This window comes from Medicago truncatula, chromosome 8 (genome assembly GCF_003473485.1).
Source record: "Medicago truncatula cultivar Jemalong A17 chromosome 8, MtrunA17r5.0-ANR, whole genome shotgun sequence".
NCBI classification, from domain to species: Eukaryota; Viridiplantae; Streptophyta; class Magnoliopsida; order Fabales; family Fabaceae; genus Medicago; species Medicago truncatula.
The window spans coordinates 27,321,523-27,348,809 of NC_053049.1; the positions used below are offsets into that span (position 1 = coordinate 27,321,523).

General features: G+C 34.4%; 3 protein-coding genes across 3 annotated transcripts; 2 read left to right on the forward strand and 1 right to left on the reverse strand.

The window, feature by feature from the left end:
• Positions 1 to 931: 931 nt before the first annotated feature.
• On the forward strand, positions 932 to 7,481 carry LOC25502812 (protein NRT1/ PTR FAMILY 2.13). Its single transcript, XM_024771824.2, has 3 exons — positions 932 to 1,145; positions 5,158 to 5,732; positions 6,614 to 7,481. Exons 1-3 carry the CDS (start codon positions 978 to 980, stop codon positions 7,479 to 7,481), a joined length of 1,611 nt encoding a protein of 536 aa, XP_024627592.1. The 5' UTR covers positions 932 to 977.
• A 7,011-nt stretch (positions 7,482 to 14,492) lies between these two features.
• Positions 14,493 to 15,436, reverse strand: LOC120577518 (uncharacterized). Its single transcript, XM_039829084.1, has 3 exons — positions 15,314 to 15,436; positions 15,040 to 15,264; positions 14,493 to 14,645 (listed from the first exon to the last, which is right to left on the reverse strand). The coding sequence occupies exons 1-3, from the start codon at positions 15,434 to 15,436 to the stop codon at positions 14,493 to 14,495; spliced, it is 501 nt and encodes a 166-aa protein (XP_039685018.1).
• Positions 15,437 to 15,678: 242 nt separating this feature from the next.
• LOC25502814 (probable AMP deaminase) lies at positions 15,679 to 27,200 on the forward strand. The gene is made up of 19 exons (XM_039828749.1): positions 15,679 to 16,302; positions 16,393 to 16,574; positions 17,504 to 17,699; positions 17,957 to 18,117; positions 18,265 to 18,316; positions 18,433 to 18,560; positions 18,647 to 18,826; positions 18,965 to 19,032; positions 19,135 to 19,277; positions 19,403 to 19,464; positions 19,549 to 19,662; positions 21,549 to 21,689; positions 24,528 to 24,680; positions 24,867 to 24,920; positions 24,997 to 25,107; positions 25,268 to 25,441; positions 25,542 to 25,622; positions 25,935 to 26,033; positions 26,721 to 27,200. The coding sequence occupies exons 1-19, from the start codon at positions 15,840 to 15,842 to the stop codon at positions 26,787 to 26,789; spliced, it is 2,631 nt and encodes an 876-aa protein (XP_039684683.1). The 5' UTR covers positions 15,679 to 15,839; the 3' UTR covers positions 26,790 to 27,200.
• Positions 27,201 to 27,287: the final 87 nt, after the last annotated feature.

Sequence of the window (27,287 nt, forward strand, 5' to 3'; positions counted from 1 at the left end):
TATTACAAGTTTCTCTCTTCTCACTCACAAAACCACTAAAAAATAACCTTTAAGCCCACAGTGTTTTCTGAGAGGAATCTCAAATATATTTTCATTAATAAAACTGGATAAATAGTTGTGGTTATCATCTTAGTTTTACAAAGGAGAAACAAGTGAAAAGTTAGAAGATATATCAACTATGGAGGATAGGGAGATTAAGCAATGTGGTTCTGAATTTGGTTCAAATCGGTTCCTTCTAGGAATTAATAGTTGCATTTCTTCTGAAACAACTACTACCAACCCCACAAAGAAGCCTAGAGGATGGAAGGCCATGCCTTATATTTTAGGTATATACATATATTATTTTTCTATATTATATAATTCTTGCTTCTCTCATATATTTATAATTTATATATTTTCGAATACAAATCCTCTCATTCAAAGTTCTCTATTATATCCTCTCCTATACAAATTTCAATCGTTGAATTAATCTAATGACTTAAAGAACTAATAGGCAGAAAGTGTTGTTAATCCCAAACTTTTGGTGAAAAATGTTATTGAATTAAAAACATGCAAAAAATTTAGAAATTTTCAACAAAAGAAAATAAGTAAGCTCTGTCAACAAGATCAATGAACTAATTTGCAAATTTGAAAATCAATATTAAGATGAAGGTGAACAACCTCTTTCAATGGTTTGATCAATTAAAATTTTCGATATCTCTCGGATTCATTTCCATGTTCTTTATCTCGATTCTTTATTGTTATTTTTTTTGTTGGATTAATCTAACGACTGAGATTTGTATAGAAGAGAATGCAGTAGAAAACTTAGACGGAAAGGATATGGATCCATCAAATTCTTTCAAAAACAGAACTAAAGAATATTTTTTATTCTATATGTAAAAAAGAATATTATTTATTCTATTAAAGTCTATTTTGTAAATGTTGTAGGGAATGAAACCTTTGAGAGATTAGCGATATTTGGGTTTTTTGCTAATTTTATGGTGTATTTAACAAGGGAACTTCACTTAGATCAAGTTTATGCTACTAACATACTCTACATATGGGGTGGGATCACAAACTTTGCTCCTTTAGTTGGTGCCTTCATTTCTGATGCATACGTAGGCCGCTTTTGGACTATAGCGTTTGCTTCTTTCGCTTCACTCATGGTAATGGTATTATTTTATTATTTCTTTCCGTTTTTTTATAGCGTTATATTTATAATTTTGTTTTCTTGAACAAAGCAAAATGAACTATATAAAACACCAAAAAAGCCTACTTCTCGGCATAGGATGTGCCGGAAAAAAAAAGCAAAGAGTTCAAATACAACACCGGCTAACTCACGTCCTTAAAAGACAAAGGCATTGAAACAGGGGTGGAGCCCTTAATGGGCTAGGGTATGCAACGGCTCACCCGAACAAATTAAAAAATTAAAGACCGTAGGTCTATTTCACGAGATTTTAAATAATTTTGCCGTTGTTTTAGTGTTTGACAAATCTAAATTCTCCTTGATTGGTGTAATGGCCCATCTAAAAAATTAAAAATTAAAAATTGTAGGTCAATTTTACGAGTTTTTAAACAAATTTTCAGCAGTTTGGATTTTCGGTGGTTCTAAAAGTGACATGTGATTTTTGTCATGCTCATGCTTAGTTGTATTAAAAAAAAATTGTAATTTATAGTAGTAGTAAACTATGTAATTTATTTTTTTAAAGTACCCGACCTTTTTAGTCAAGTTTTTAATGGCCCACCCAAACTATTTTTTCTGCCACCGCCACTGCATTGAAAAGGCAAACAAAGTAAAACACATATTGGATTCATGATCCCATTCGTTGGAGCATATAAGACCAAAATGTTTACCTAAAAACCACTTCCAAAAGATGAATTTAATTAATCATATTCACAAACTGAAACACATAAATCTCCTACCCCAAAAAGATGCGAACATTACATGATCTCCACAAGAATCACACAACAGCTTGCCAGACAACTAAGAAACTCAACATCTCATATCCCCACACCTAAATTTAACATAACACTAAGAAGACTTTCTAAACCTGACGATAAAACTGACTCCCACCCCAACCACCTATATACATAATACCACACCTAACTAAAAAAAGGACACCTAAAAAAAAAAGGTGGCAAGCCGACTCTATAAGCTCATCACATAAGACATAAGAAATACAACATGATGCACAATAATCTGCCTGAAATAGAGGTTATGGCGAGTCGGAATATTCCAAGATGGAATTCCTCCTACCCCTATTTTTTAAGCATGCATAAAAGTAACCTAAATTAACATCTCCTCCATTCAACGAAAGAGCCCTTGATCTTTGGAACACCTTGACATCTTTGACCTTTAACAAAGCCCATAATTGTGAACATGATTTAATCCTACAACCTACTTCCTCCAAAGTAGGTGCCCTGCCTTAGCATTTGAATACAGAAGCCTAACCTGCTCGACAAACTTTGAAATTCTAAAATCCAAATTACCAAAAACCAGCACATTCCACCTTTTCAGTTCACCTTTAAGTTTCTTAAGTTTTTCTCTCAAACTAATTGCCTTCCATCCTACTAACCTAGATGGTCCCCAACTATTAACAACAAGCTTAGAGAACCCTGAACGATCCAAGCAAAAGTTAAAATTACAAAAAAGATCCATATATGAATTAAAATTACCAAAATCACGAATTTTTAAAGTATCCAAACCAGAAGGATCTCTAGAAACACCCACATTCTCAAAGTGATGCATCATAAAATTAAAATAAAATAACTACACACCAAATACCCCCTCCCTCTAAAGGACCCCTTCAAATGAACCAAGTGGCCCACATAATTCTTTTATTCGATACAGATCGTTTTTAATAAATATTGATCACAGAAAAATGATTACCAGAAGCACCCCACTCTAGACACCAACCCAAAAACTACCCAGAGATGGAGAAAAGAGGCTTACCCTTAGCATTACACCAAATAGAAAGAATGCATCCACTATTATCCAAAGCTTGGGAGAAACTCCACTCCAACACATAATTTCCCCCTAAAGAGAATGACACAAATCATCAACAAAAACTAATTTAGTTTCTTGAATAGCAAGGAAATCAAAATGATTCTTGCAAACAACTAATTTTATTTCTCCTGTCAAACCCTCTAATATTAAAATACCCTATAACAACAACAGACTCACTCTTCCCTAAAAAAAAAAAAAAACCAACAGACTCACTCTAGACTCCCTACACACTTTAGCCATACTATCAAAAACCTCACGATTTTCTCACTCTCCAATCACAATCTCATCTGGTCTATCAAAAGAATAACCTAGACTTTTACCACTTCATAAAACTAGTATGGCAACAAAATTGCTGTGTAAAATCGTGGGACCCTTAACAGACACACCCCTTAGTAGAAGACCATGAGCTCCAACGGGAGTATAATATCCCACCAAATGGATTGCTATGTCAATACCCTGAGACTCTTCAACACCTGTTATGGTACGAAAACCCTAACAACAAGTTGACAGCCAGTGGAGATGAGCGGGAAAACATACCCCGAGCATCAGTATGAGCATACGTGAAATCCAAATCTATCTCCCATGTTGTGTCTACTAAAGTTAAGTCGCTTGTGTTTCCCCAGTTGCACCAACTAAAGTAATACCAGCAGACTCATCCTCTAAAGCTTTGAAACTCTTATCCAACCCCTCCACAATAGGAATACCACCAAAAATCCCTCGAAAAGGAAGGAAGCACTCCCAAGGCCTCTCAAAACAAACATAAACAGGTTGCACTTCCTCACGATGTGAAATGGCATTACAATTTAATCTCAAAGATGAAAAAAAAATGGGTTTCAATCTAAGATAATTATGTCTGAGAGGGGTGTGTCTAACTGAGCAAGAAACTAGATTACCAATTGGCCCTAAGCTTGCACATGCACAATAGTTTGCTCCAACAACCTAGAAAACAAATCTAAAATAGGCCTGTAATGCTTACTCTTAACACCCCCTAACTAAATGAAGAAGTGCATATGCACTAATATCCTTATTATGTCAAGGCTCAGCGCATTATCAAGGTAGGGCTCAACTCGTTATCAACCCGAAAATCATCCCCAACATTGTTGTTTGCATCACCAGAATCCACTTGTATCCCAAGGATTGTACCAGACCATAACACATCGCAGGTTTCCGTTTGACTTGCAGCTAGTTATCTACTACATTAGTCTTGCTTCTCCCGTGGTACATGTGACAAACTCCTATTTATTGCTTCTTACGTTCAAAGGTTAGCCTTCTATCACTATCAATACTTTAACTTTCTAAATCACCCAACCTCATTGACCTAGTTTGAAATAATTGTTCCTAAGATCGGATACCGAGTTTTTAAGAAAATAGACGTGATAAATTAAAATAACAACCAATTCTTAATTGGTTACAATTTGCAATATTAAATCTAATTGCATGGTATAAAATGAAAACAATTCCGCAAGCAATTTTTATCTCAAAAATTTAACTGTTTATCTTTTTTTTACAAAAAAAAAAAATTAACTGTTTATGTTTTGTACAATATAAGTAATTTATCAATGTGAGTTGGATCTAGCAGAAGAAGTTAGACTCATGTAATATGGTGAACTAAAAATTGAATTTTGATCAAAGGATATATACCCATATTTAGTATCTAATACACCTCAAATAGGATTATCTCAAGAAAAGTGTTCATTTAAATATTTGTTTTAGCTATATACATATGTAGACAATTTATAGTCACTCCCCGAAAAACCCTAGTTACACATTAGTATAAGTTTTTCTTTGGTCGATTTAGTATAAGTATTTTTTTTTTTACCCTCTAGTTCCTTGAGAATTGAGTAACTCAGAGTTGAGTTGGGAGGTATGTAAAGCCTAACAGAGAATTGTTCCACCCAGGAATCAAACTCGGGTTCTCTCAAATAATTCGTCATTAGTCACTACTAGAAAAAGCAAAATTAACGAGGGAAATTAGTGACGAAAAAATGAAAGTCCTCACAAATTCTTTGGTCGCAAAATTTAGTGACAGAATTAGAGAGGGATTTTACGTTTTCCCTCACTAATTTTTGTTTTTTTAGTAGTGGGTGAAGCTCAATAATTACTTGATCTCAATCACTTTGTTCAGTATAAATATTTTATATAGATATGTTCTAATAAACCTTGTAAACCAGGAGATGATAATGGTGGCTTTAACATCTTGGTTACCAAAGTTGCACCCTCCACCTTGTACTCCACATCAACTAGTAATTGACGAATGTATCAAAGCAAATAATTCTCAAATGAGTGTGTTATTCTTGGGACTTGGTTTCCTAACCATTGGCTCTGCTGGGATAAGACCATGTAGCATACCATTTGGTGTTGACCAATTTGATCCAACAACAAATGAAGGAAAGAAAGGGATCAATAGTTTCTTTACTTGGTATTATACCTCATTAACATTGATATTATTATTCACCCAAACAGCGATGGTTTATATCCAAGACTCGGTGAGTTGGAAGTTAGGGTTTGGGATACCTGTTGTATGCATGGGTTGTGCGATAATTTTGTTCTTTATTGGAACAAGGGTCTATGTGCATGTGAAACCTGAAGGAAGCATTTTTTCTGGAATTGTCGTAGTTTTGGTGGCTGCCTACAAAAAGAGAAATGTTAAGCTTCCAAGTGAGGAGGATTCATATGCAGTTTTCTATGATCCTCCATTGAATGGTACTACTGTTTCATCAAAGCTCTCTTTAACTCAACAATTCAGGTAAGGATCAATATCATTGATGTGTATTTTTTTCTCTAAATTTTCTATTTGTAAATAAAGTTCTTTCTTTTGCTTTCTATTTGTTACATAAAATCTTATTATAAAATAAGTGTTTTCTATTTGACATTTCTACATATACCCTTGATTATTTATACTTTAATCTCACCAACCCCTCTAAGTGAATCACCCTTGTTAATTAAAAATTAACTCAATAGCTAAAATTTTATTGGAGAGTTTCGAGATGTTCAAAACTAAATATATATTCTTATCCTATCTTCCACTGTATATGTAACACCTAAAAAAATTTCACCTTTTCACTTGCATATTATATCTTAGTTGTTAATTTTTACGTGAAGATCAGTGCTTTCGGATAAAAAAGATAATATAATATAAATACCATCTTGGATTATTTTGGTGAAATCAATTTTTTAGCCTATCTATCTATCTAATTTACATTCACATGCTAATAAAAAACACTACTAAAAAAGCAAACATTTGATTATAGATTGAATCAGAATTTTTGCGACCAAGGAATTTGTGAGAAATTTCATTTTTTCCGTCACTAATTTCCCTCGCTAATTTTGCTTTTTCTAGTAGTGAAAATGTATCATTTGATTATAGATTGAATCAGAATTTTTGTCTTTGAAATTATAGGGGTTGAACAATTTAATATTTAAAATTATCAAAACTCCAACATGACATGAAATTGGAAATTTTTTAAAATTTTCCCTTAGCAACCAATATGATGGAAGACTTTCAATTACTCAAGTCATTTTAGAATTTATTTAATTTCAGGAATAAATTTGTCCAATTTAATAAAATAATTTGGCATGCATTGATTTTCCATGTATATAAGATAAGATTTTATTTCTATGAATTAGGGCCTTGAACAAAGCAGCACTAATAGTGGAGGGTGAATTAAATTCAGATGGGAGCATAGTAAACAAGTGGAAACTTGCAAGCATTCAACAAGTAGAAGAGGTTAAATGTTTAGCAAGAACTTTTCCAATTTGGGCAGCTGGGATTCTTAGTCTCACATCCATAGCACAACAAGGAACATTCACTGTATTACAAGCCTTGAAAATGGACAGACACTTAGGACCCAAATTTCAAATCCCAGCTGGTTCAATGGGAGTCATATCATTAATCACCATAGCTTTATGGCTTCCATTATATGAGAAATATTTAGTGCCAACCCTAAGAAAAATGACTAATAAAAAAGAAGGTATTACCCTACTTCAAAGAATTGGAGTTGGCATGTTATTCTCTATTCTTTCTATGATTGTTGCTGGCTTTGTTGAGAAGATTAGAAGAGATTCAGCAAAATCTAACCCAAGTCCACTTGAAATTGCTCCCATGTCAGTTTTATGGCTAGCACCTCAATTGATCCTTATGGGTCTTTGTGAGGCCTTCAATATTCTAGGGCAAATAGAGTTCTTTAATATGCAATTTCCTGATCACATGAGAAGCATTGGAAATTCATTATTTGCATGTTCTTTTGCTGGGGCTAGCTATGTGAGCAGTATACTAGTCAACATAATTCATCATACTACAAGAACACATGATCATCCTGATTGGTTGGTAAATGATATAAACAAGGGCAAGATAGACTACTTTTATTATCTTATAGCTATGATAGGGACATTGAACTTTGTTTTTTTTATTTATGTTGCTAGAAGATATCAATACAAGGGTGTTGTGAACCTAGATAAACCTTCTGATGTTGAGCTAGAAACACATGCAAAATAAAATAAATAATATATGTATGAAGGCTTCCAAAAAATAAATAATAAAGTCTTTGTATCCTCAAAATGATACATGCATGCATGCATGCTGGTATATCCATAAGGTATGTGAGTTTGATTACTCCTTATGATATCAACCAATCAAATTGAGTAGTGTGTACTTTATTAAATAAATCATAAATGAAAATATTTTTTACATAGAATTTTTGTTATTTGCATCTTTATCCCGTATTCAATTAATGTTCTTTTATCTTTTCAATCCAAAAATTTAATGAGATATTTTATTTCTACATTTCAATAGAATACTTTATTAACTAAATCATAAATGGAAATATTTTTTACATACAATTTTTGTTATTTGCATCTTTATCCCGTATTCAATTAATGTGTTTTTATCTTTCCAATCCAAAAATTTAATGAGATATTTTATTTCTACATTTCAATTGTTTAGACAAATTATGTTCTTACTCCCCGCTTAGCAAAATAAAAAGAGAGGGGAGAAGAGTGTAATTCAAACTTCTTTTAGGGGATGAAAGTCTAATTTACTCTATTTTAATTGAGCATGTTGAGTTTCATTTTGCGTTACCTAATGCCGAAGAAAGGTTGAACCTTTGTCAAAAAATTAAATCACAATTTAAGTGATAAAAAGTTAAGGCTCATTATCGTTCATTTGATCCAGAAGAAAGACTCATTATAGTTCATTTATCTGATAAAGAGTAGAGTCTCACTGTAGTTATATCCAATTTGGTGGAAAGGACGAACATTTGTCGAGGAATGAAAAAACCATCGTTCGACTAATTAAAATATAGAAACAAAATGAAGAAAAAAAAACCTAGTGTAAAAAAAAATTGAAGAAAAAAGAAGAGATGAAACAAAAAACAGTAAAGTAAAAAAAGAATAAAATATGTCTAAACAATTGAAATTAGGGAACGAACTATTTCATTAGATTTTTTTATTTAAAACATAAAAACACATAAATTGAATATGAGGTGAGCATGTAAACACTTATTTCATTAGATTCAAAATATGTGAACTGTTATTGTATGTATGACTTATTTAATGTAGTTCACATTGTTTAATAAATAGGCAATAAATAAATGAATATCAATTGGTTTATCTAAATTAAAGTGAGATATAAGTCAAGTAATTAAAATAAAATATAGTTGTATTTATTGTTTGTTTTTTAGCACTAACATCATCAATTATGTTATTTATCATCTACAAATAAAAACGATAATATAAAAAAAAAAACATAAAGACAAGATGTAAAAAAAAAAAGAATTTTTTTTTTTTGAATAATACATAATAAATTGAACGTAGCGTAAAAAAAAAAAGATTGAATATTTTATTTTTTGAAAGATAAAAAAAAAAAGATTGAATATGGTATTGATGATTGAAGAAAGATATTGAATATAGCATTTATTAATTTTAATTAGTTAAAATATTTCACACTTTAATTAAGGTAAATCAAGTCGACTGGGGTTCGAACCCCGGACCTTGCATATTTTATGCATTAATGTTCATACCAACTAAGTTAAGCTCACGAAGACAGCGTTAACCAGATTTATATATACATAAAAAATCCTAATCATAATTAATTATAGTCCAAAATGTATTTTTGTCTTAATAAAAAAATTGATTATACCCCTGCAATTTCTAGATTCATCATTAAATAATTCTTTTAATATATTTTCCATCAATCAGTGAATTAATCTTTTTTACGTAGATTTTTTTTGGGTTAATAGGTCTTTACCCCCCTGTAATATATGTCATTTCCGGGTTTCCCCCCTGTAAAATTATTTTTTTGATTTACCCCCCTGTAATTTTTTTTTGTTTTGATTTACCCCCCTAATAGGCCAAACAAAAACGAAAATTTCTTGAAAAAAAAATAAAATTGGTTTTTGTTTGGCCTATTAGGGGGTAAAACAAAACAAAAATAAATTACAGGGGGTAAATCAAAAAAATAATTTTACAAGGTGGAAAACCGGAAATGACCTATATTACAGGGGGTAAAGACCTATTAACCCTTTTTTTTTTAAAGGACTTTCTTTCTTAGGTAGATGGAGTGCAAATGATGAGTCGTGCAGCACCCTAAATAGATAAATAAACTTAAATAAAACGAGGTTACAAAATATTGCGGAGACGAACATATATATGACATGGTCAAACATATCACATAAAAGTGAGATTCAATCCAAGCAGGTAAACAAACATACAAACAACATGTATGTAATCTAGAACATACCCAATAGGTAAAAAGGAACAAGAGCAAAATTACAACCCATGACAAGCACAACCCCAAACTCGTGTACAAGCTCAAAATCAAGTTTGAAAAAAAGTGTTCTGTGTGCACAATTGTGAGTACAAATCCTGAGACGAGCCTAGTCGAGCCTCAATCCAGATCCATGAATTTAGCGAATGAATACGACCGCCAACATGGTAATGGATCCACAAATCAGCAAGTTATTGAACAACGAACAACGACCGTGTGTGAGGAAATCAAAAATTTCTCAATAAAACCAATCAAAACCCAAATCAAATCTTGCAGTATAACTAACACCAACAAAACACATTGATTGCAATATATTAGAAGTTGCAGAAACAATCTCAGAATTTGAAGGCAATGGAGGTGCACGGGAGAAAAATGCCGCAACTGATGAGAAACCCAATTTGATGCTATATAACCACCATAACCAATTTCGAAATAAAACCCAAACAGACAAAGAGAGAGAGAGAGAGAGAGAGAGAGAGAGAGAGAGAGAGAGAGAGAGGAAAAAAAACTCTAATCTCGACGGAACTCGAACACCAGTATGACCTACATATCCAAAAACAAATGCTGGGTTAGAAACGAGAGAACTTATGCGTTTATGGTCACGGGACCCAAACATGTTAAGAGAAACCCTTAACGATGGGACGAGTGCCAAAAATGAAGTTTCGACGTTGTACAATAACAAACAGATACTTAACCTACAAGAAGGAGGTTGGGGGTGGTGAAGCCACGAGGAGCACACTCACCATTTACATGAGGCTACAGGATGGAAGATGGAGTTTGGATTGGAGGATTCAAGGTGAAAGATAGTGGCGGCGAAATGTTGCTAGGTTAGAAGGGAAGATAAAGAACAAAAATATGGGCCCAATAAATGAATTAATTAAATGATAAAATGCTTGTTTATCTTCATCTTCAACCATTCCTACTTCTTCACACAAAAACGCAGCCAACCTTAGTTTCTTCCTCAACTCCTTCAAAGCATTCCTAATCCTTATAAAGAAAGAAAATCTTCACTTATATTTTAAAAGAGTACCTGTTACAACATCATCCACAATCAAACATCGTTCCAATTTATGCATAATCACAAATTCACATTGTTCAATTTCTATTGAGTTAAACATATATTCAACCACGATTTTCTTACCGACTAAGTAATCATACTCAACAGTGTGACTGCAAACATCAACCATGTTACTCAATGACAACCCATACAATGGAATAGTTGGACCTTCACAGCTTTGGATCTTTGTCTTCATATGGAAAAACAGGTTTGTATAGGTGCAGTGTGGTACAGTAAGATCCAGAGGAATGAGCAACTGAGAAAAAAGACATCTTATATATCTTCCCCTCGATCAATTTCGCCTGAATCAAATACAACAGCTGCTTCTGAATGGTGGCATGAATCTTGCAACCCTAAACAAAAACCATTAAAGTATAAGACATTCCATTTTTCCAATTTCCTAATACAAACTAACTATATTGGAATTATTACGAAAATAACAAAAGAGAATGAAAAAGCTAACCTTCTCGTCAACCAACACCATTTCAAGCGAATTTGTCTGATCGTGCTTCAAAAAGGTTGGAGCCTCCCACATACGAACAATCCGCACTAAAACCTCCATGATTCTTTCCCAGGTGCAACATCAAATAGTGAGTCAAGTGATTTCTCCTTTTTGAATCTCAACAAAATAAAAGCAAAAGAATAGAAAGATTGAAATGGGAAGGATGTGGAAAAATCATGCACCCAAAAACTCCTTATATAGCATGAAGGAGAGCTCATCTGATCCAAACTCACAAAAAAATTGAGACAATAAGTTAAATTTAGAGGAGTATTAGGTATTGTAACACCCTAAACCCTTGAAGCGATAAATCACGTAGATAATATAAATTAGAGTCTTGTTAACGAGTGCCCCTACGACACTCTTTAAGCATGCTAAATTAGGAAGTTATTCTTTAAAAAGTCAAATAATTCAATTTCCAATGTATTAAATACATAAGTTTTCATAAAAATTTACTATTTTAGGCTCTTAAAGAGTGCCCAGGGGCACTCGTTAACATTTCCCTATAAATTATACAAAGGATCTAGATATTACTTCTTCAATAATTCACCAAGCATACATAAATAATTTTCTCAAAACAACGCAGCGGATAATAATAACATCTCATCAAGCAATAAAATAAAACATCACGACAGTTCATCCATAATAACATAAGTCTCCTAGTAGCCATGTCATTATACTACATATGTCATCAACAATACATAGTCTCAAAATCCTCAACAGATAAAATAAAGGTAAACATCCAAAGACTGACCCCTAATCAAAGCCCTAGAGACTACGACACCAAAAGCAATAAACGAGATAACATCCAAGTTATTCTCCAGCAACTCACCAAGCAAAGAGACTAGTCATGCACGTCGTCTACCCATTCATAAGAATATGGTATGCAGTCAACCAAACGACCACCTAGGTTAGTTCACAATCCACAATTAAACATAATCAAATGAAAAATAACGATATAATTAAATTCCATTGATTAAACAACATTAAAGTAACTCAACATCAATAGCAATCCACAAAATATACAAGCATGATGAAATACAAGTACATTTCCACAATTCACATATTCGCTAAGTTTCACCTAGTGTGTGAGTCACCAAGTTTCACCAATTCAACTATTCATCAAGCACATAAGCAAAACATGACACATTTCACCAATAATCAAATGTATATTACGCTCCTAGACACGACTCTATATGCATGTGGTATCGGTCACCTCAAGGTCGTCGCCTTAGATACAAATGTATCATAAACACCATCATTGAATACAAAATATTCTAATCACCTTCATTGGATATATATATATATATATATATATATATATATATATATATATATATATATATGTGTGTGTGTGTGTGTGTGTGTGTGTGTGTGAGATTTGCTAGAAACACACCCACTAGTTTTTATGTGAGAGTGTTTTAACAAATTATAACTAAAAAGTTAATAAATACACCTTAAGGTGTAAGTTGCTATAACACACCTTCTAGAATACACCCACTTATTTTTTAGAATGAGTATTTTAGCAAATAAATAACTAAAAAGTGCTTAAATACACCTTAAGGTGTAGCTTTGCTAAAACACTCACACATAAAAATTACTGGTGTGTTCTAGCAAACCGTTGTGTATATATATCCTAAAACTTATGATGCATGAACATATAACTCACTATGCACACATTCAACAACAAATTCACCATCATTTTCACCTTCATTTTGCATACATGCCTTCACCATCATTTGCATGTAATAACTCAACAACATAATTCATCATCATTATCATCAAAACCAACAACCATTCAACTCAAAATCAACAAGTTCAAAATCATACTTTTACACCAAAGACGGACAATTATCCAAATTTTAACATTCAACATATTGGACACCCAATCATCATCAATTCATTTTTTCTACACTAACATCATAAATATAAAGCAAATTGCAAGTTACTAAATCAAGAAAACTCATTTCTATAAAGTTCGTCTAAGTTCATGAAAATTAACGTTTTCCAATTATTCTACCTAAATCAAAGTAACCAAGTTCAAATGCCTCAACCAAGTATATACACAAGTCACATAGGGGTTTATTGACAGCGTCTCTTAAATAATTCCCACTTAAAACACCAAAAATAACCTTCTTAATGAAATGACTAATTTACCCTTGCTCACAAAATGATCAAAATACCCCTGAGTCTAAAATGACTAAAATACAACTCTTAAGCCAAAATTTAGTATTCTCGAATAAAATACACACAAAGACAATTAATCACATACAAGCACATATAAACACACATAATAAATAATTAAAATAATACTAGTGCAAAACGGGTTGTTACAACTCTCCCCTACTAAAAAGAATTTTTGCCCTCGAAAATTATATGAAGAAAACAACTTCAGATATGAAATCCTCATCCTACTCTCCGATTTCCAGATAGCACTCTCACAAGTTGGTCCAACCTAAATCACCATCACCAAAACGATCTCTTTGCCTCTCAAACGCTTCACTTCCCGATCCTCAATCCTAACTGGTCAAGTCTCAACAATCAAATTATCCCTTACTTCTAAATCATCCACTTGAATCACGTGAGACACATCATACACATACTTCCTCAATTGAGATACATGAAACACATCATGAAAATTCGAAAAACGACGGCGAAAACGCAATCTGATATGCTACATCTCCAACATTCTCAATAAACTCAAACAGCCCAACAAAACACGCTGTCAACTTCTAACACATCAAAGTACGTCCAACACTGGTTACATGATTCACTCTCAAAAACACATGATCACCAACTTGAAACTCGATGTCCTTCCTCCTCTTATTATGATAACTCTTCTGCCTACTCCGAGACACTCTCATCTTCTCTTGAATGATCTTAACCTTCTCTGTCGTCTTTTGCACAATTTCCGGTCCTAACAAGCACTCTCTCCTGACTCAAACCAACACAACAACGTTTTATACCTCCGTCCATACAAAGCCTCAAACGGCGCCATACTAATGCTAGAATGAAATCTGTTGTTGTAAGTAAACTCAATCAACGGTAAACATTCGACACAATTGACACCTTGTTCCAAAACACATGCTCTCAACAAATCCTCCAAACTCTAAATAGTCCTCTCTGTCTGTCCATCAGTTTGGGGATGATAAGTAGAACTAAATCTTAACTTGGTTCCTAAAGCCACTTACAAACTCTCCCAAAACTTTGAAGTAAACCTCAGATCCTGATCCGATACAATACTAGAAGGAATATCATGCAATCTGACAATCTGCTCAATGTATATCTCCACCAACCTCGTCACAGACATACATGTCTTGATAGGAACGAAATGTGCCGACTTCGTCAACCAATCAACAATCACCCAAATCGAATCAAAACCCTTCACAATCCTTGGTAACACCCCAACAAAATCCATATAGATACTATCCTACTTCCACTCAGGCACAAACAACGGTTGCATCAAACCCAACAACTTCTGATGTTCAATCTTAGACTTCTGACAAACCAAACAAGCATACACAAACTCTGATATATCCTTCTTCATTCCTGGCCACCAAAACAACTTCTTCAAATCCTGATACATCTTCGTCGCTCCTAGATGAATACTTAAACTACTCCTGTGACCTTCTTCCAAAATCCATATAGATACTATCCTACTTCCACTCAGGCACAAACAACGGTTGCATCAAACCCGACAGCTTCTGATGTTCAATCTTAGACTTCTGACAAACCAAACAAGCATACACAAACTCCAATATATCCTTCTTCATTCCTGGCCACCAAAACAATTTCTTCAAATCCTGATACATCTTCGTCACTCCTAGATGAATACTTAAACTACTCTTGTGACCTTCTTCCAAAATCTGCTTCTTAAGCTCAAGTACATGCGGTACACAGACTCGATCATGAAACATCAAAACATCATTCTCATCCAATTTGAAATCCACATATTTACCCTAATTAACCAACATCACACGATCAACACCACACCAAATCAATTGCAACCTCCACTTCTCTCTCCGGCAGTAAATCGGTAATGTCGTCTGGGAAAACTTCTGAAAATTCTTGCACTATCAGCAAATCACCAACTCCTTTCTCACTACTTTCCTTCAACGAAGCAAACGTCATAAACACACAAATTTGTTTGCAAAGACGAATTTTAATTAGGAGTATTTATCACATAAAATATATTCAATATTCAATGCAAGGCGATGAAAACAGGAGGATCTATTCACATAAACGTGAGCACGTGTGACACTATGACAAGGCTTGTAATGTCCTACCAAAAAGTCTAAAATACACATTTCCATTTTCCACAAAGATGAACTAGTAGTATAAAAATAGGAGCAAGTTTGCCACGTAAACCTCCTCACGGGTCAATTTAACGAATTGCATTAGCTAGGTTCTCTCACTTGCGCGAAAACAAAAACAAAAACCATTTTCCATCATTTCATACCTCAGTGGAAGCATGAGTCACTGAGACACTCTCACAAACACATAGCTCGCAAAATCACCAAACTCTCTTCCTCCAATGGATCCTTCATCATCTTCCCCACAATCCCTCCACCTCGCCATGGCCGCGTTACTCGGCGCTTCATTCATGGCAATCTCCGCTTTCTACATCCACCGCCGTACCGTCGATCAAGTCCTCCATCGCATCATCGAAATCCGCCGCACACCGCGGACCGATGAACCTGATTACATCTCCGAGGAGAATTACGACGAAGACGATTATGATGATGATATGACCGGGTTTGACGGCGGCGAAGAAATTGAAACGGATACTGATGAGAGAAACTATCAACGAACGTTGTCGAGGTCTGTTGATGAGAATATGAACTTTCTGAGAAGTGTTAGGGTTTCGTCTTCCATGCCGGATGTTGTTTCTGCTACTGAATGGTTTCGTGATGGTCGTAAGAATCGTTCTTCTTCGCATGAGAATCTTCATTCTGTTCCGTTAGGACTTCCTTCTCTTCGAACGAGGTCGAAGCATGGTGCGAATTTGAAAAACTTAAATACATTTTTTGGTTTTGATTTTTTTTCTGTGGCTTAAATTGCGATTTGTGTTTTGGTTTTGGTTGCAGAGAGTTCTCAGATTTCGAGTTCTTATAAGAGGATAGCTTCTGTTGGTATAATTAAGACTCCGAGATCACCGGGACGGAATGCGTTTGATAATGTTGATGATTCTGATGATGATGGAACACAACTTAGTGATGATAATCACATTCCTTTTTACCCTGTGACCGGAGATTCTACAAATTCTTATGTGAGGATTATGATTTATTGTTGTTTGTTTGGATATTTATGCATTTTAATTCTTTGTCAACTAAACTATGGTTTGTTGTTCATTAAATGTCACATTTGGGTTGTGCGAATTTCTTAAGGAAATAGTTGGATTGATTTCAATGTTCAAATTTGTAATATCATATACTAAAACACCCTTATTAATTGTAGTTAGTAATTGTAGTTAGTGAAGTCTTTAAGTGAAGTGAAAGTCAATAATCAAGGGTATGAGTGAAAAAATAATTATAAATGTTGCGTTGTTATTATATAGTGACAATTATTTTGAGATAGAAAAATGCAAATGCAAATGTGACACTTTTTATGGGATGGTGGTCCATGCTTTTGTGTGTTTTCAATATATTTAGTTAGGCCTCGGTGGTTTGCTCAAATGTTACTACATTTGTTATTTTTTAGGGTTTAATATGTTTTTAGCCCCTATAATTATCTTAATTTTGTTTTTAATCCATGTATTCACTTCACTTTTTAGTCCTACAAATCACAAAAGCCTGCGACTTTTATATTTTGTAGGACTAAAAAGAGGACGGCTAAACAATAACAAAATTTTAGCTGAAACAATTAGGCGAAACAATAACAAAATTTTAGAAATTGAAACAAAGTCAAAATATGGTGATATTTTCTAGATTAATAGCGAGAATAGGAAATAAAATTAGATAACTTTTTTTCAAACTAAGGGGGCAGGCTCTATTAACTTGAGTTCTAGAGTCATTGTATTTTATATTTCAATATGACTCTTGGATGGTTCTCAGTTTGAAGGTTATATTTCTTGGGAGGTTTTATTTTATTTTTTATTTGGTAATTGAGAGATAGTATTGGTGCGGTGGCGTGTCATAATTCATGGTACCACAATTTCTATTCTGGTCTTCACTGGTTCATGATGTTGTTGTATTGCAGGGACTTAATCCAACGGTTCCACTTGGAGTTGATGATGTAAATTGTGCAAAAAATCAGATGTTTGGAGAGGTTTCAAAAGAAGCAGGAGCTGATGCAAATATGAATGGTGGAATGACAGATTCAACTTCAGTAAATGTAGCTGGGAACGACCTTGTATTTGTCAATAATGTCTTGTCTACAAGAAGCACAGTGCTTGGTACTTTCAAGACCTATCATTATCTGTTCTATTCTTTATATTACTGCTAAATTCTTTCTTGTTAAATAATTTCAGATTTTTTCCTGCGATTATCCTATTTCCTATCATATTTTAACTTTGTTTACTCCCAGCTTTTATGCTAACCTTTTTTAACGATAGTAAACACTGTGAATATGCGTTTTCTATCGTTGTTTTGCCTTTATAATATATGGAATAATTGAAAGAACCAGTATTAAATGCATCATTGTCTTGTTCAGAGCCAATGAATATTGAAGAGGAGGAAGTTTGCAAGATGATTCAAGAATGCTTAGATTTGCGCAAGAAATATGTTTACAAGGAAAATGTCCTTCCATGGAAGGCTGAGCCTGTCGAAACTAACTCTGATCCATTTCACTTTGAACCAGTTGAAGCAACAGGAGTAAGTTTGTTACTTGTCCATTGTTGATCTGCCACTCACATATTTTCTGATACATGTGGGATCTGCTAGAGTTATTAACATAATTTTTGTTTTGAAGTGTTTTTCTGATAATGTTATGACTTACTGGCTTTTTGGCATTGTGAACAGCACCACTTTAAGATGGAAGATGGAGTCGTACGTGTTTTTGCAAGTAAAACTGGTAAGCACAGAGTGTTAACAATATGGCAAAGTGATGATTATTTCTCTGCTATCCAATTTTGAGGATGTGGTTTGTGGAGGATCAAACAACTGAGGTTTATATGAAACTATGTGCAGACACTGAAGAGCTATTCCCTGTTGCAAGCGCAACGAGTTTTTTTACTGATATGGATTACATTCTTAAAGTTATGTCTATTGGGAATGTTCGCTCTGCATGCTACCACAGGCTACGGTTTCTTGAGGAAGTATGTCTTCACAACCTTATATATACATGGTTTCTTTATGCTTTACTGTGGTGTTTGTTTATAACATGCATCTGATCATTATACAGAAATTCCGCCTTCATCTGTTACTGAATGCAGATCGGGAGTTTGTCGCTCAGAAAAGTGCACCACACCGAGACTTCTACAATATCCGAAAAGTTGATACTCATATTCATCATTCTGCATGCATGAATCAGAAGCATCTGCTCCGCTTCATCAAGTCAAAATTAAGAAAAGAACCTGATGAGGTGAAAATCTGCTTTAGGGTTATAACTATATTTTGAACTATAATGTTGTAGGCTGTTTACCCATTCCATTTTGATCTTGTATTTTTAGATTGGTAGTATTTGTTTATATTTCTATTAGGTATTAACTTAAGTGTACAGGTTGTTATTTTTAGGGATGGAAAGTATATGACGCTTAAGGAGGTGTTTGAGAGTTTGGATTTGACTGGGTATGCATTGTCCTCTGATAATTTAATCTAGATTTTTGAAAAATGTGGTCAGAATATATTTATGGGCTTGCATGTTTCTAATTAGTAACGATTATGATGCAGATATGATCTGAATGTGGATTTGTTGGACGTCCATGCAGATAAGAGCACATTTCATAGATTTGACAAATTCAACCTAAAGTATAATCCTTGTGGACAGAGTAGACTCAGAGAGATATTTTTAAAGCAGGATAATCTTATCCAGGGTTAGTTTGGAAATGAGAATGATTCCTATTATTTAAGTGTAAAGTTTAGGAACTCCAAATGATTATTAAAAGTGTTAGTTGATGTTTTTTGACTCCGTAATAGCTTAAAACTACCCGTATTGCAGGAAGGTTTCTGGCTGAAGTAACAAAGCAAGTTTTGTTAGATCTTGAAGCAAGTAAATATCAGGTAAATTTTTGAGTGATCTAAGTTGCTTATTTCACATGTGATATTTGACATCTCAAACCACTTGTTATAAAATAAAATTTTCAGATGGCCGAGTACAGGATCTCTGTTTATGGAAGAAAACAGAGCGAATGGGATCAGCTTGCAAGTTGGTTTGTGAACAATGCTCTTTATAGCAAGAATGCCGTATGGCTAATCCAGGTAGTATTTTGGTGTGGCTGCTATTATTGCAGCATTATTCTTTCTCTTTCTCTCATACCTGGTTTGGTGATAGGCCATAGGGTCTCGGAAGTAACCCATTGTGGCCTCGATAATATAGAGTCTGTTCACTTTTGGCTGTGTCAAAATGTCTGATCTGTCTATCTTATCTTAAGTGGTTTGATATTTTCACTGAGATTTGTTTAGACGGGCTTCTTATGAGTTTATGTTAAATGTCGTTTCAGTTATGACACACCATTTTCCTATTAAAGTTTTAAAGGATTCCACTACTTGAATGGGTCTTCTGTAGAATTTTTTAGCCTTAGGACCAGCGTAAAAATGACGGGGAAATAGAAGCATATGTAAATCATCGTATGCAAGCAGGGGTGTTTGAAATGGAGAAGAGCCTCAGGTGTTTTGTGCGATAAGAAAGTACCAATTAAGTTGAAAGGAAAGTTCTATCACACAACAGTTCGACCGGCGATGTTGTATGCTACGGAGTGTTGGGCGGTTAAGAGCCAACACGAGAATCAAATAAGTGTAGCAGATATGAGGATGTTGAGCTGGATTAGTGGTAAGACTAGATGAGATAGGATTAGGAAGGACACCATTAGAGAGAGTGTGGGGGTAGCACCTATAAGAGAAACCTTTAGAAAGGATTTAGAGGTCAATGAGTTGGATCCAAATATGGTTTATGATATAACGCTATGACATAATTTGATCTATATAGCTGACCCCACCTAGTGGGATAAGGCTTGGTTGTTGTTGCAGGACCAGCATAATTTTTGGCTTGAAATTGCAATAGACAGTTTTACAATGCAAAAATACTCATGTCAAATGCCCTCGGAAAATTGATCCAAATTACTTGTCACTTAATATTATGTCTCTTAAGTGCGCTATATGGTCCATCTTATCAAAAGGGAATCTTTTCCTTTTTTCTTTTCTTCCTAATTATAGAAATAACCCATTAGTGCTATTACCTTCTCAAGAAATATACAGCAAGCCTATTACACTTACCGAATAAATGATTTTTAATTGAATTGACCTCACCATATCATTGTTGTAAAGAACAATATCTTTGTTATCCACTTTTTTCCTTTTTTATCTATTACTTTTTTTTTACAATTTATCTATCCTTTATGGATAGATATTCTACCTGAAGTGATTTTTATGTTACTTTTATTTTGCGAGTACAGTGATTGTTGGCACTAGAAAAATGTGACTTCCTGGTTTGAGCAATGACATGTGATGCTGATTGGAATAATCACTTAGGCTAAGGACTATCACAACATCCCTGTTCCCACAAAAAGTAGACCCCAAAAGAGGAATGCTAAATAACAAAAGGAAGTGACTTAAAAAAATTTGACTTTGAAACCACATGAGGGTAAAGTTGCATGTGAATAGTGGGTGTTGGAACTAAAGAGGAACTTGATAGAAACAAATGAAAAGATAGAACAGTGTGATTGAGTGAATGTTTGAGAATAGAAGAAAGATCTCTCCTACAAGGGTTTTCCCTTTATAAAGGATAACTCCTTTATCATACAACTATTAAATGTTTAGAATTACTCCCCTCCCTCTCAACCCTAGTCCTCTATTGATTTATCTAAACAACCTCTACTTACTAATTGGGTTAATTAATCCCAACTAGTTTTCCTTTGTGTTCTATCCTTCCAATGGATGAAACAGACTCTTACCGGGATAATGGAACATACAATATAACAACTTATTCTACAATTAAACAAAGTCAAGATTCTGGATATCACGAGAATAACCCCATGTGGATTTGATATAATGTTCTGTTTTGAATTTTTGTGGTGCTGCATTCTCTAGATTCTTTTAGATTTATCATTTTGGTCATTGACTCTTTGTTTTCTTCTTTAATCGCACAGTTACCGCGTCTATATAATATCTACAGGAGTATGGGAATTGTTACCTCCTTTCAGAATATTCTGGATAACGTGTTTATTCCTCTATTTGAAGCCACAGTAGATCCAAATTCTCATCCTCAATTACATTTGTTTTTGAATCAGGTTCGTCAATCTGTATATTTATGTTATTGTGCACACCTCTACTTTGTATGCTTGTATGTTTTGCTACATAGTTTTCTATATGTAGCATGGTAGTAACAGTCTGCGGGGCAAGAAATGTTACAAGAATTTAAAAAAAAATTGTATTGGATTAAAGATAATATGGACACCTATTTGGTCACTCAAAAATAAAAGTTCCAATTTTGCACTGAAAAATATCAAATATCTATCCAATTATTCTTTTATAAGATGATATTCGGGAACAAATTATTCTTAATAGTAGTATACTCTTCATACCTTAGGCCCGATAACCTCATTTGGACTTGGGTGACCTAATCCTTCTTCTTGGTTCCTATATATTAGGAGTACACAATATGTATGATGGACTACACCTAGGGTAGTCATACCCCTGTAACCAACTATAACCAACAAGAGTTAATTACAGTTGCATGTTACTTATCATAGGCTAGCTGTAGCTTAGCATAAGTTCTGCAACTAACTTTCAGAGTTATGGAAATCTATAAATAGAGATCACTGATCATTGTAATGATAAAAATAATCATAATCAATAGAACCAGGTCAAAGATCTTTGTGAATTATCTTGAACCTATGAGCCCTAACTCAATTTCTAACATGGTATCAGAAGAAGTCCCAATGGATTCCTCGATTCCGATTCCTCCTCTGCCGCACAGCACCTCCATGGCAGTGCATTCAACCATTCCTCCGCCGCTGGTTGCATCATAAGCTTCATCATTTTCTGGCGGATCCTTCTATTCCACACCTCGTTTTCTCGATCGTTTAGTGTTGCATATCAAGTTAATATAGCGTTTGAAGCTTGTGAAGTGCAAGATCAGATTCTGCTCTCATGATTACAGTCAACGATTTCCAAAGAAATGCTCACAATCAAGGTTGTCAGGATCGCGATCTAGATCCCGAGATCGTACGATCTTGCGAGTCATGATGCCTCCACCGATTTGGAGGGTCCAAAATCGGAGAAGACGCTGGATCGCGGAATCGGCGCTGTTTTTCACGACAGGGAAGGTGGTTCGGCCAGAGCTGTATGCCAACCCGACCCGGTTCCAAGGCAACCCGATTTATGACCCGGATCTTTTGCCCGTGAAATCGACCCGTTTTCCTAAAGGCCAGATTCAATCATTAATTTCAGTTTTGAGACTTGGTTGTGTTTAATTGAATCATTAGGTTAGGAAATTGGGAGTTTTTCCTCATCTTCTTCAATGAATCAATCCTCTTTCATCTATAAATTCCTATCACATCCTCTCCCCTTCTCATATCATATCTCATGTTCATGGAAGTTTTAAGATGATACTTTGTTTTTGTATGAACTTTTTTTAGAATATCTTTAAGACAATGAGAATTATGATTAATGGAAGGTTTTTTTTTTTATGAAAGTTTTTTTTTCTTGGTTTTTTTGTATTATTTTGTCTATTACATGGGATCTTACGATCCTACGATCTACGCTTTTCCTATACCTCAACAGTCTTTAGTGGGATCCGGATTTTGACAACCATGCTCACAATTGTGATCAGAAGCAAGCAATCGTGGGGATCAAATTCATGCATTCTTGCAAACACAAACCAATGCTAAATAACAATGGTTGCAATCTGAGCTTCGAGCTACGCAACTCGATCAAGGTTCTGTTTTTGAGTTCTTGCTCACATTCAATCCCTAATTCATTCATCGCAAGCAACTGCTCAAACTCTTTAAGGTAAAGATACTTGGATGTGATTCTTGAGGGTTTGCCTCAAGATTACAAGTCTACAATCTCACTTATCAGTTGGAGATTTGGTTTAATTTCCATCATTAAAGTTGAAACTCGTACTTCTTGGACATGAAGTCATAATGAGAGGTTTCGTAAGAAATCAACTCCTTCAATTATTGTTGCTTTGTCAGTGGCGTCCAGTAGTCCGATTTCTGTTCCACTCACAAATTTGTTTCCAGACAATTCTTCTCAAGCCTCAGATGACGTAACTGATCTCAATTACTCCCAAGGGTCTGGCAACCATGGTCGTGGTGGCCGTAATGGTCGAGGAGGTGGTTGTAGTACCTTGGATGTCAAGTGTGCCATACGTATGGCCATGATGCATCAACCTGCTATGCTACCATAGGTTCAATCAAGAAAGACTATGTTCCAAGTTCCAGCACAAACCCTGATGCTTTACCACAATCGTGTCAACTGACTCCACTTTGGGCTCAACAATCCTACATGCCTTTATTGAAACCCTCAGCATCCTATGTTGCATTTCTCACCAGGGTGAACTTGAGGGCTGCTATTAAGAGTACACAGTATGTATGATGGACTACACCTAGGGTAGTCACACCTCTATGTAACCAATTGTAACTAATTAGTTATTAGTTATAATTGCATGCTACTTATCATAGGCTAGCTGTAGCTTAGCATAAGTTCAGTAACTAACTTTAAGAGTTATTTACCGTTAGGAAAGTCTTTAAATAGAGATCATTGATCATTGTAATGATTCAATAATCATAATCAATAGAAACAGCTCAAAGAGCTTTTTGAATTCTCTAGAATCTATGAACCATAGCTTAAATTTCTAACATTATGACATTCTCACTTAAAATTCCTTATAATCTTATCTCAATAGCGTTATTACTGTAGCATGGAAAAAGGTCTTGCCCCATATTGCAGCTGTCTGTGGCCTATACTGAATGCTTTAGAAGAAAATACTTGTTTCATTAGCCTTTTTTTTTTTTTTTTTCAATTTCATTGTTTTACTTTAAGCCGTAGAAGTTAGATTCTTAAACTTGTTTGTTTTCTTGATTTTTTTTTTGTTATTTACTTCAGTGTTCTTCTACATACAGGTGGTTGGATTTGATCTTGTAGATGATGAAAGCAAACCAGAAAGGCGTCCAACTAAGCATATGCCTACTCCTGCTCAATGGACAAATGAATTCAATCCAGCATACTCTTATTACCTCTATTACTGCTATGCAAACTTGTACACACTCAACAAGGTTTATGTTATTCACCATTCGTCTCTTTACTGAACTCTAGCTAGGTCTTTAACAATTGACCATTGCCTTCACTTCCCTTTTTTCACTAGTGAAAATGAGAAAAAGGTGGGGGCAAGACTGGACTCTAGAAAGGAATTTTTGGTTATTAGCCCACAAAATTAATATCTTACTGTCGGTTGGTTTCAGCTGCGCGAGTCTAAAGGAATGACAACAATTAAATTGCGGCCTCATTGTGGAGAGGTTATTTTCTGCACCCCAACTGTATGGCAAAATTTTGTATGTTTATTAAGTTGGTAATATTGATTTACTCATGCAGGCAGGTGATAGTGATCATTTGGCTGCTGCCTTCCTCCTATGCCATAACATTTCCCATGGCATTAATCTACGGAAGACTCCGGTTTTGCAATATTTATATTACCTTGCGCAGGTTAGCTCTCAGGCAGGAATATTCATTTAACATATTTGTTGTTTTATACTTTAAATCTTTGTAATGGGAAATTAATGTATAAATCATTTTATTTCCAATATTTTAGATTAGATCATTCTCTGTTTTGATGCGTGATAATATACCAATATCTTCTCTTTAGGTTGGATTAGCTATGTCACCGCTTAGCAACAATTCCCTTTTCCTGGACTATCACCGCAATCCTTTGCCAATGTTTTTCCAGCGAGGGCTGAATGTCTCTCTCTCTACTGACGATCCTTTGCAAATTCATTTGACAAAAGAGCCACTGCTAGAAGAATATAGCGTTGCAGCAAAGGTTGTTTTCTGCAAATTCTTGGCATGTTTGTTTCAAGGGTGATCAAATATTCTGTTTCCTTTCCTACGGATTATATATCATACTAAAATGTGCGTTGCAGGTATGGAAACTCTCTGCTTGTGACCTGTGTGAGATAGCTAGAAACTCTGTTTACCAATCTGGATTTTCACATCAAGATAAGGTAATTGGGAAGAATGTGGGAATTTTATGCTTTTACATAAATGTATTTATACTAAACGCGAACTATTGACTGTCAATTAATATACATGTTTTGACTTTTTATGTAATGATTTTTTTTTTTTTTTTTTTGAGGTTAAAAAATTTTCTATTTGAGGGTTCTATCTTTTTAGGTCCTTTTTGAGTGTATATCAGGATCATTCTCATATTTTTGTAGTCTCTCAAGCTCTTGTTTGCTAAATTCATTTCATATTTATTCATTAGTTTCTTCATTTTTTTTTTACATTATTATATAATAAGTTTTTTCCTTTTACAGTTACACTGGCTAGGGGATAAATATTTCTTAAGAGGTTCTGAAGGAAATGACATTCACAAGACAAATGTTCCCAGTTTGAGGATCTCTTTCCGATATGAGGTTGGAAGTTTGATACAAACATTTTATTGTAACTGGGCTTTTTTATTTAGTATTGAATAATGCTAATTAGTACGATAACATTTTTTCGTTCTAAACGCATGAATTGAAAGGCCTTGTTATTATACACGTTTGACCCAATCAATTAGTACTTCTTTCCAATCTTCCATTATTTTGTTTTCATCTCCGATATCAACTTTCAATCGGAATTGAGACCAGCCATTAACGGGTTTTTGGCTGGTAAACATAACTTTATTCTATTGAATGTTAAAAGCCTCCAATGACTTCCTTAACAAAAAAGAAAGCCTTCAAGGACAGCGATGATGGCTCTCTTCTCTTAGATGGTAAAAACCAAATATATTTACAAGCATTCTTCCTTGTGGCTTTGCAATAAGTAAAGCCCAACTGTTGTGAATTGATGGCGATGGTTTGTAGAACTGGAGGGGCACAAATCTTTGGCGGTGTGTTGAGAATGGAACCAAAGATAGTTCTATCATCGAGGGATTGATATGTTGTGTTAATTTTTTTATATTTCATTTTAATTAATTTTAAAATATAAACACAAAAACCAAGGTTTCGTGTATTTCGTGAGCGTACGTCTTCATACCAAACAACATCTCTCTTTAGTTATTTGTGCATGATTTCCATTCTTGTATTATATCCTGATTAAGGTTCTTGGTGCTTGTGCAGACATGGAAGGATGAAATGCAATATATTTATGCTGGTCAAGCCACCTTTCCTGAAGATGTAGATCCTTGAAACCAGATGAAAGTCATTGTTCACCCTTTGATATTTAGATGCTTACGTCGGTGATTTGGTGAACTTTCTTTTGATGAGCAACAATTTTGGCAGTGACAAGCCAATGAATGCCATGCTCTCTTGCAAGTCCTGTTTCATATTGCCCCTCAATACTACTACTATCACTACTACTAATGATGATAATGTTGGTAAGCTCTAGAATCAGCACCCATACTATTACTTGGCAGGAAGCAGGAACACTTCTGTAAGTTATTTACGAAGTCAATAGTATTATAGTAGTTAGTAATTAATAATAATGTAGCAATTTTGTTCTTCATCAGTATGAATAGGCAGAGTTAGGGTTTCTAATCCGTTGTAACAAAAACATGAGTGTTTTAAATGAAAGATCCTCTTATGCATTTGTTTATCTTAGATTGTTGCAGAAAGATTTTAAAAACTTATCTGTTATTTACATTTTTGGTGTAAATTGAGTTATTTTTCGCACGCAGAGACTAACCC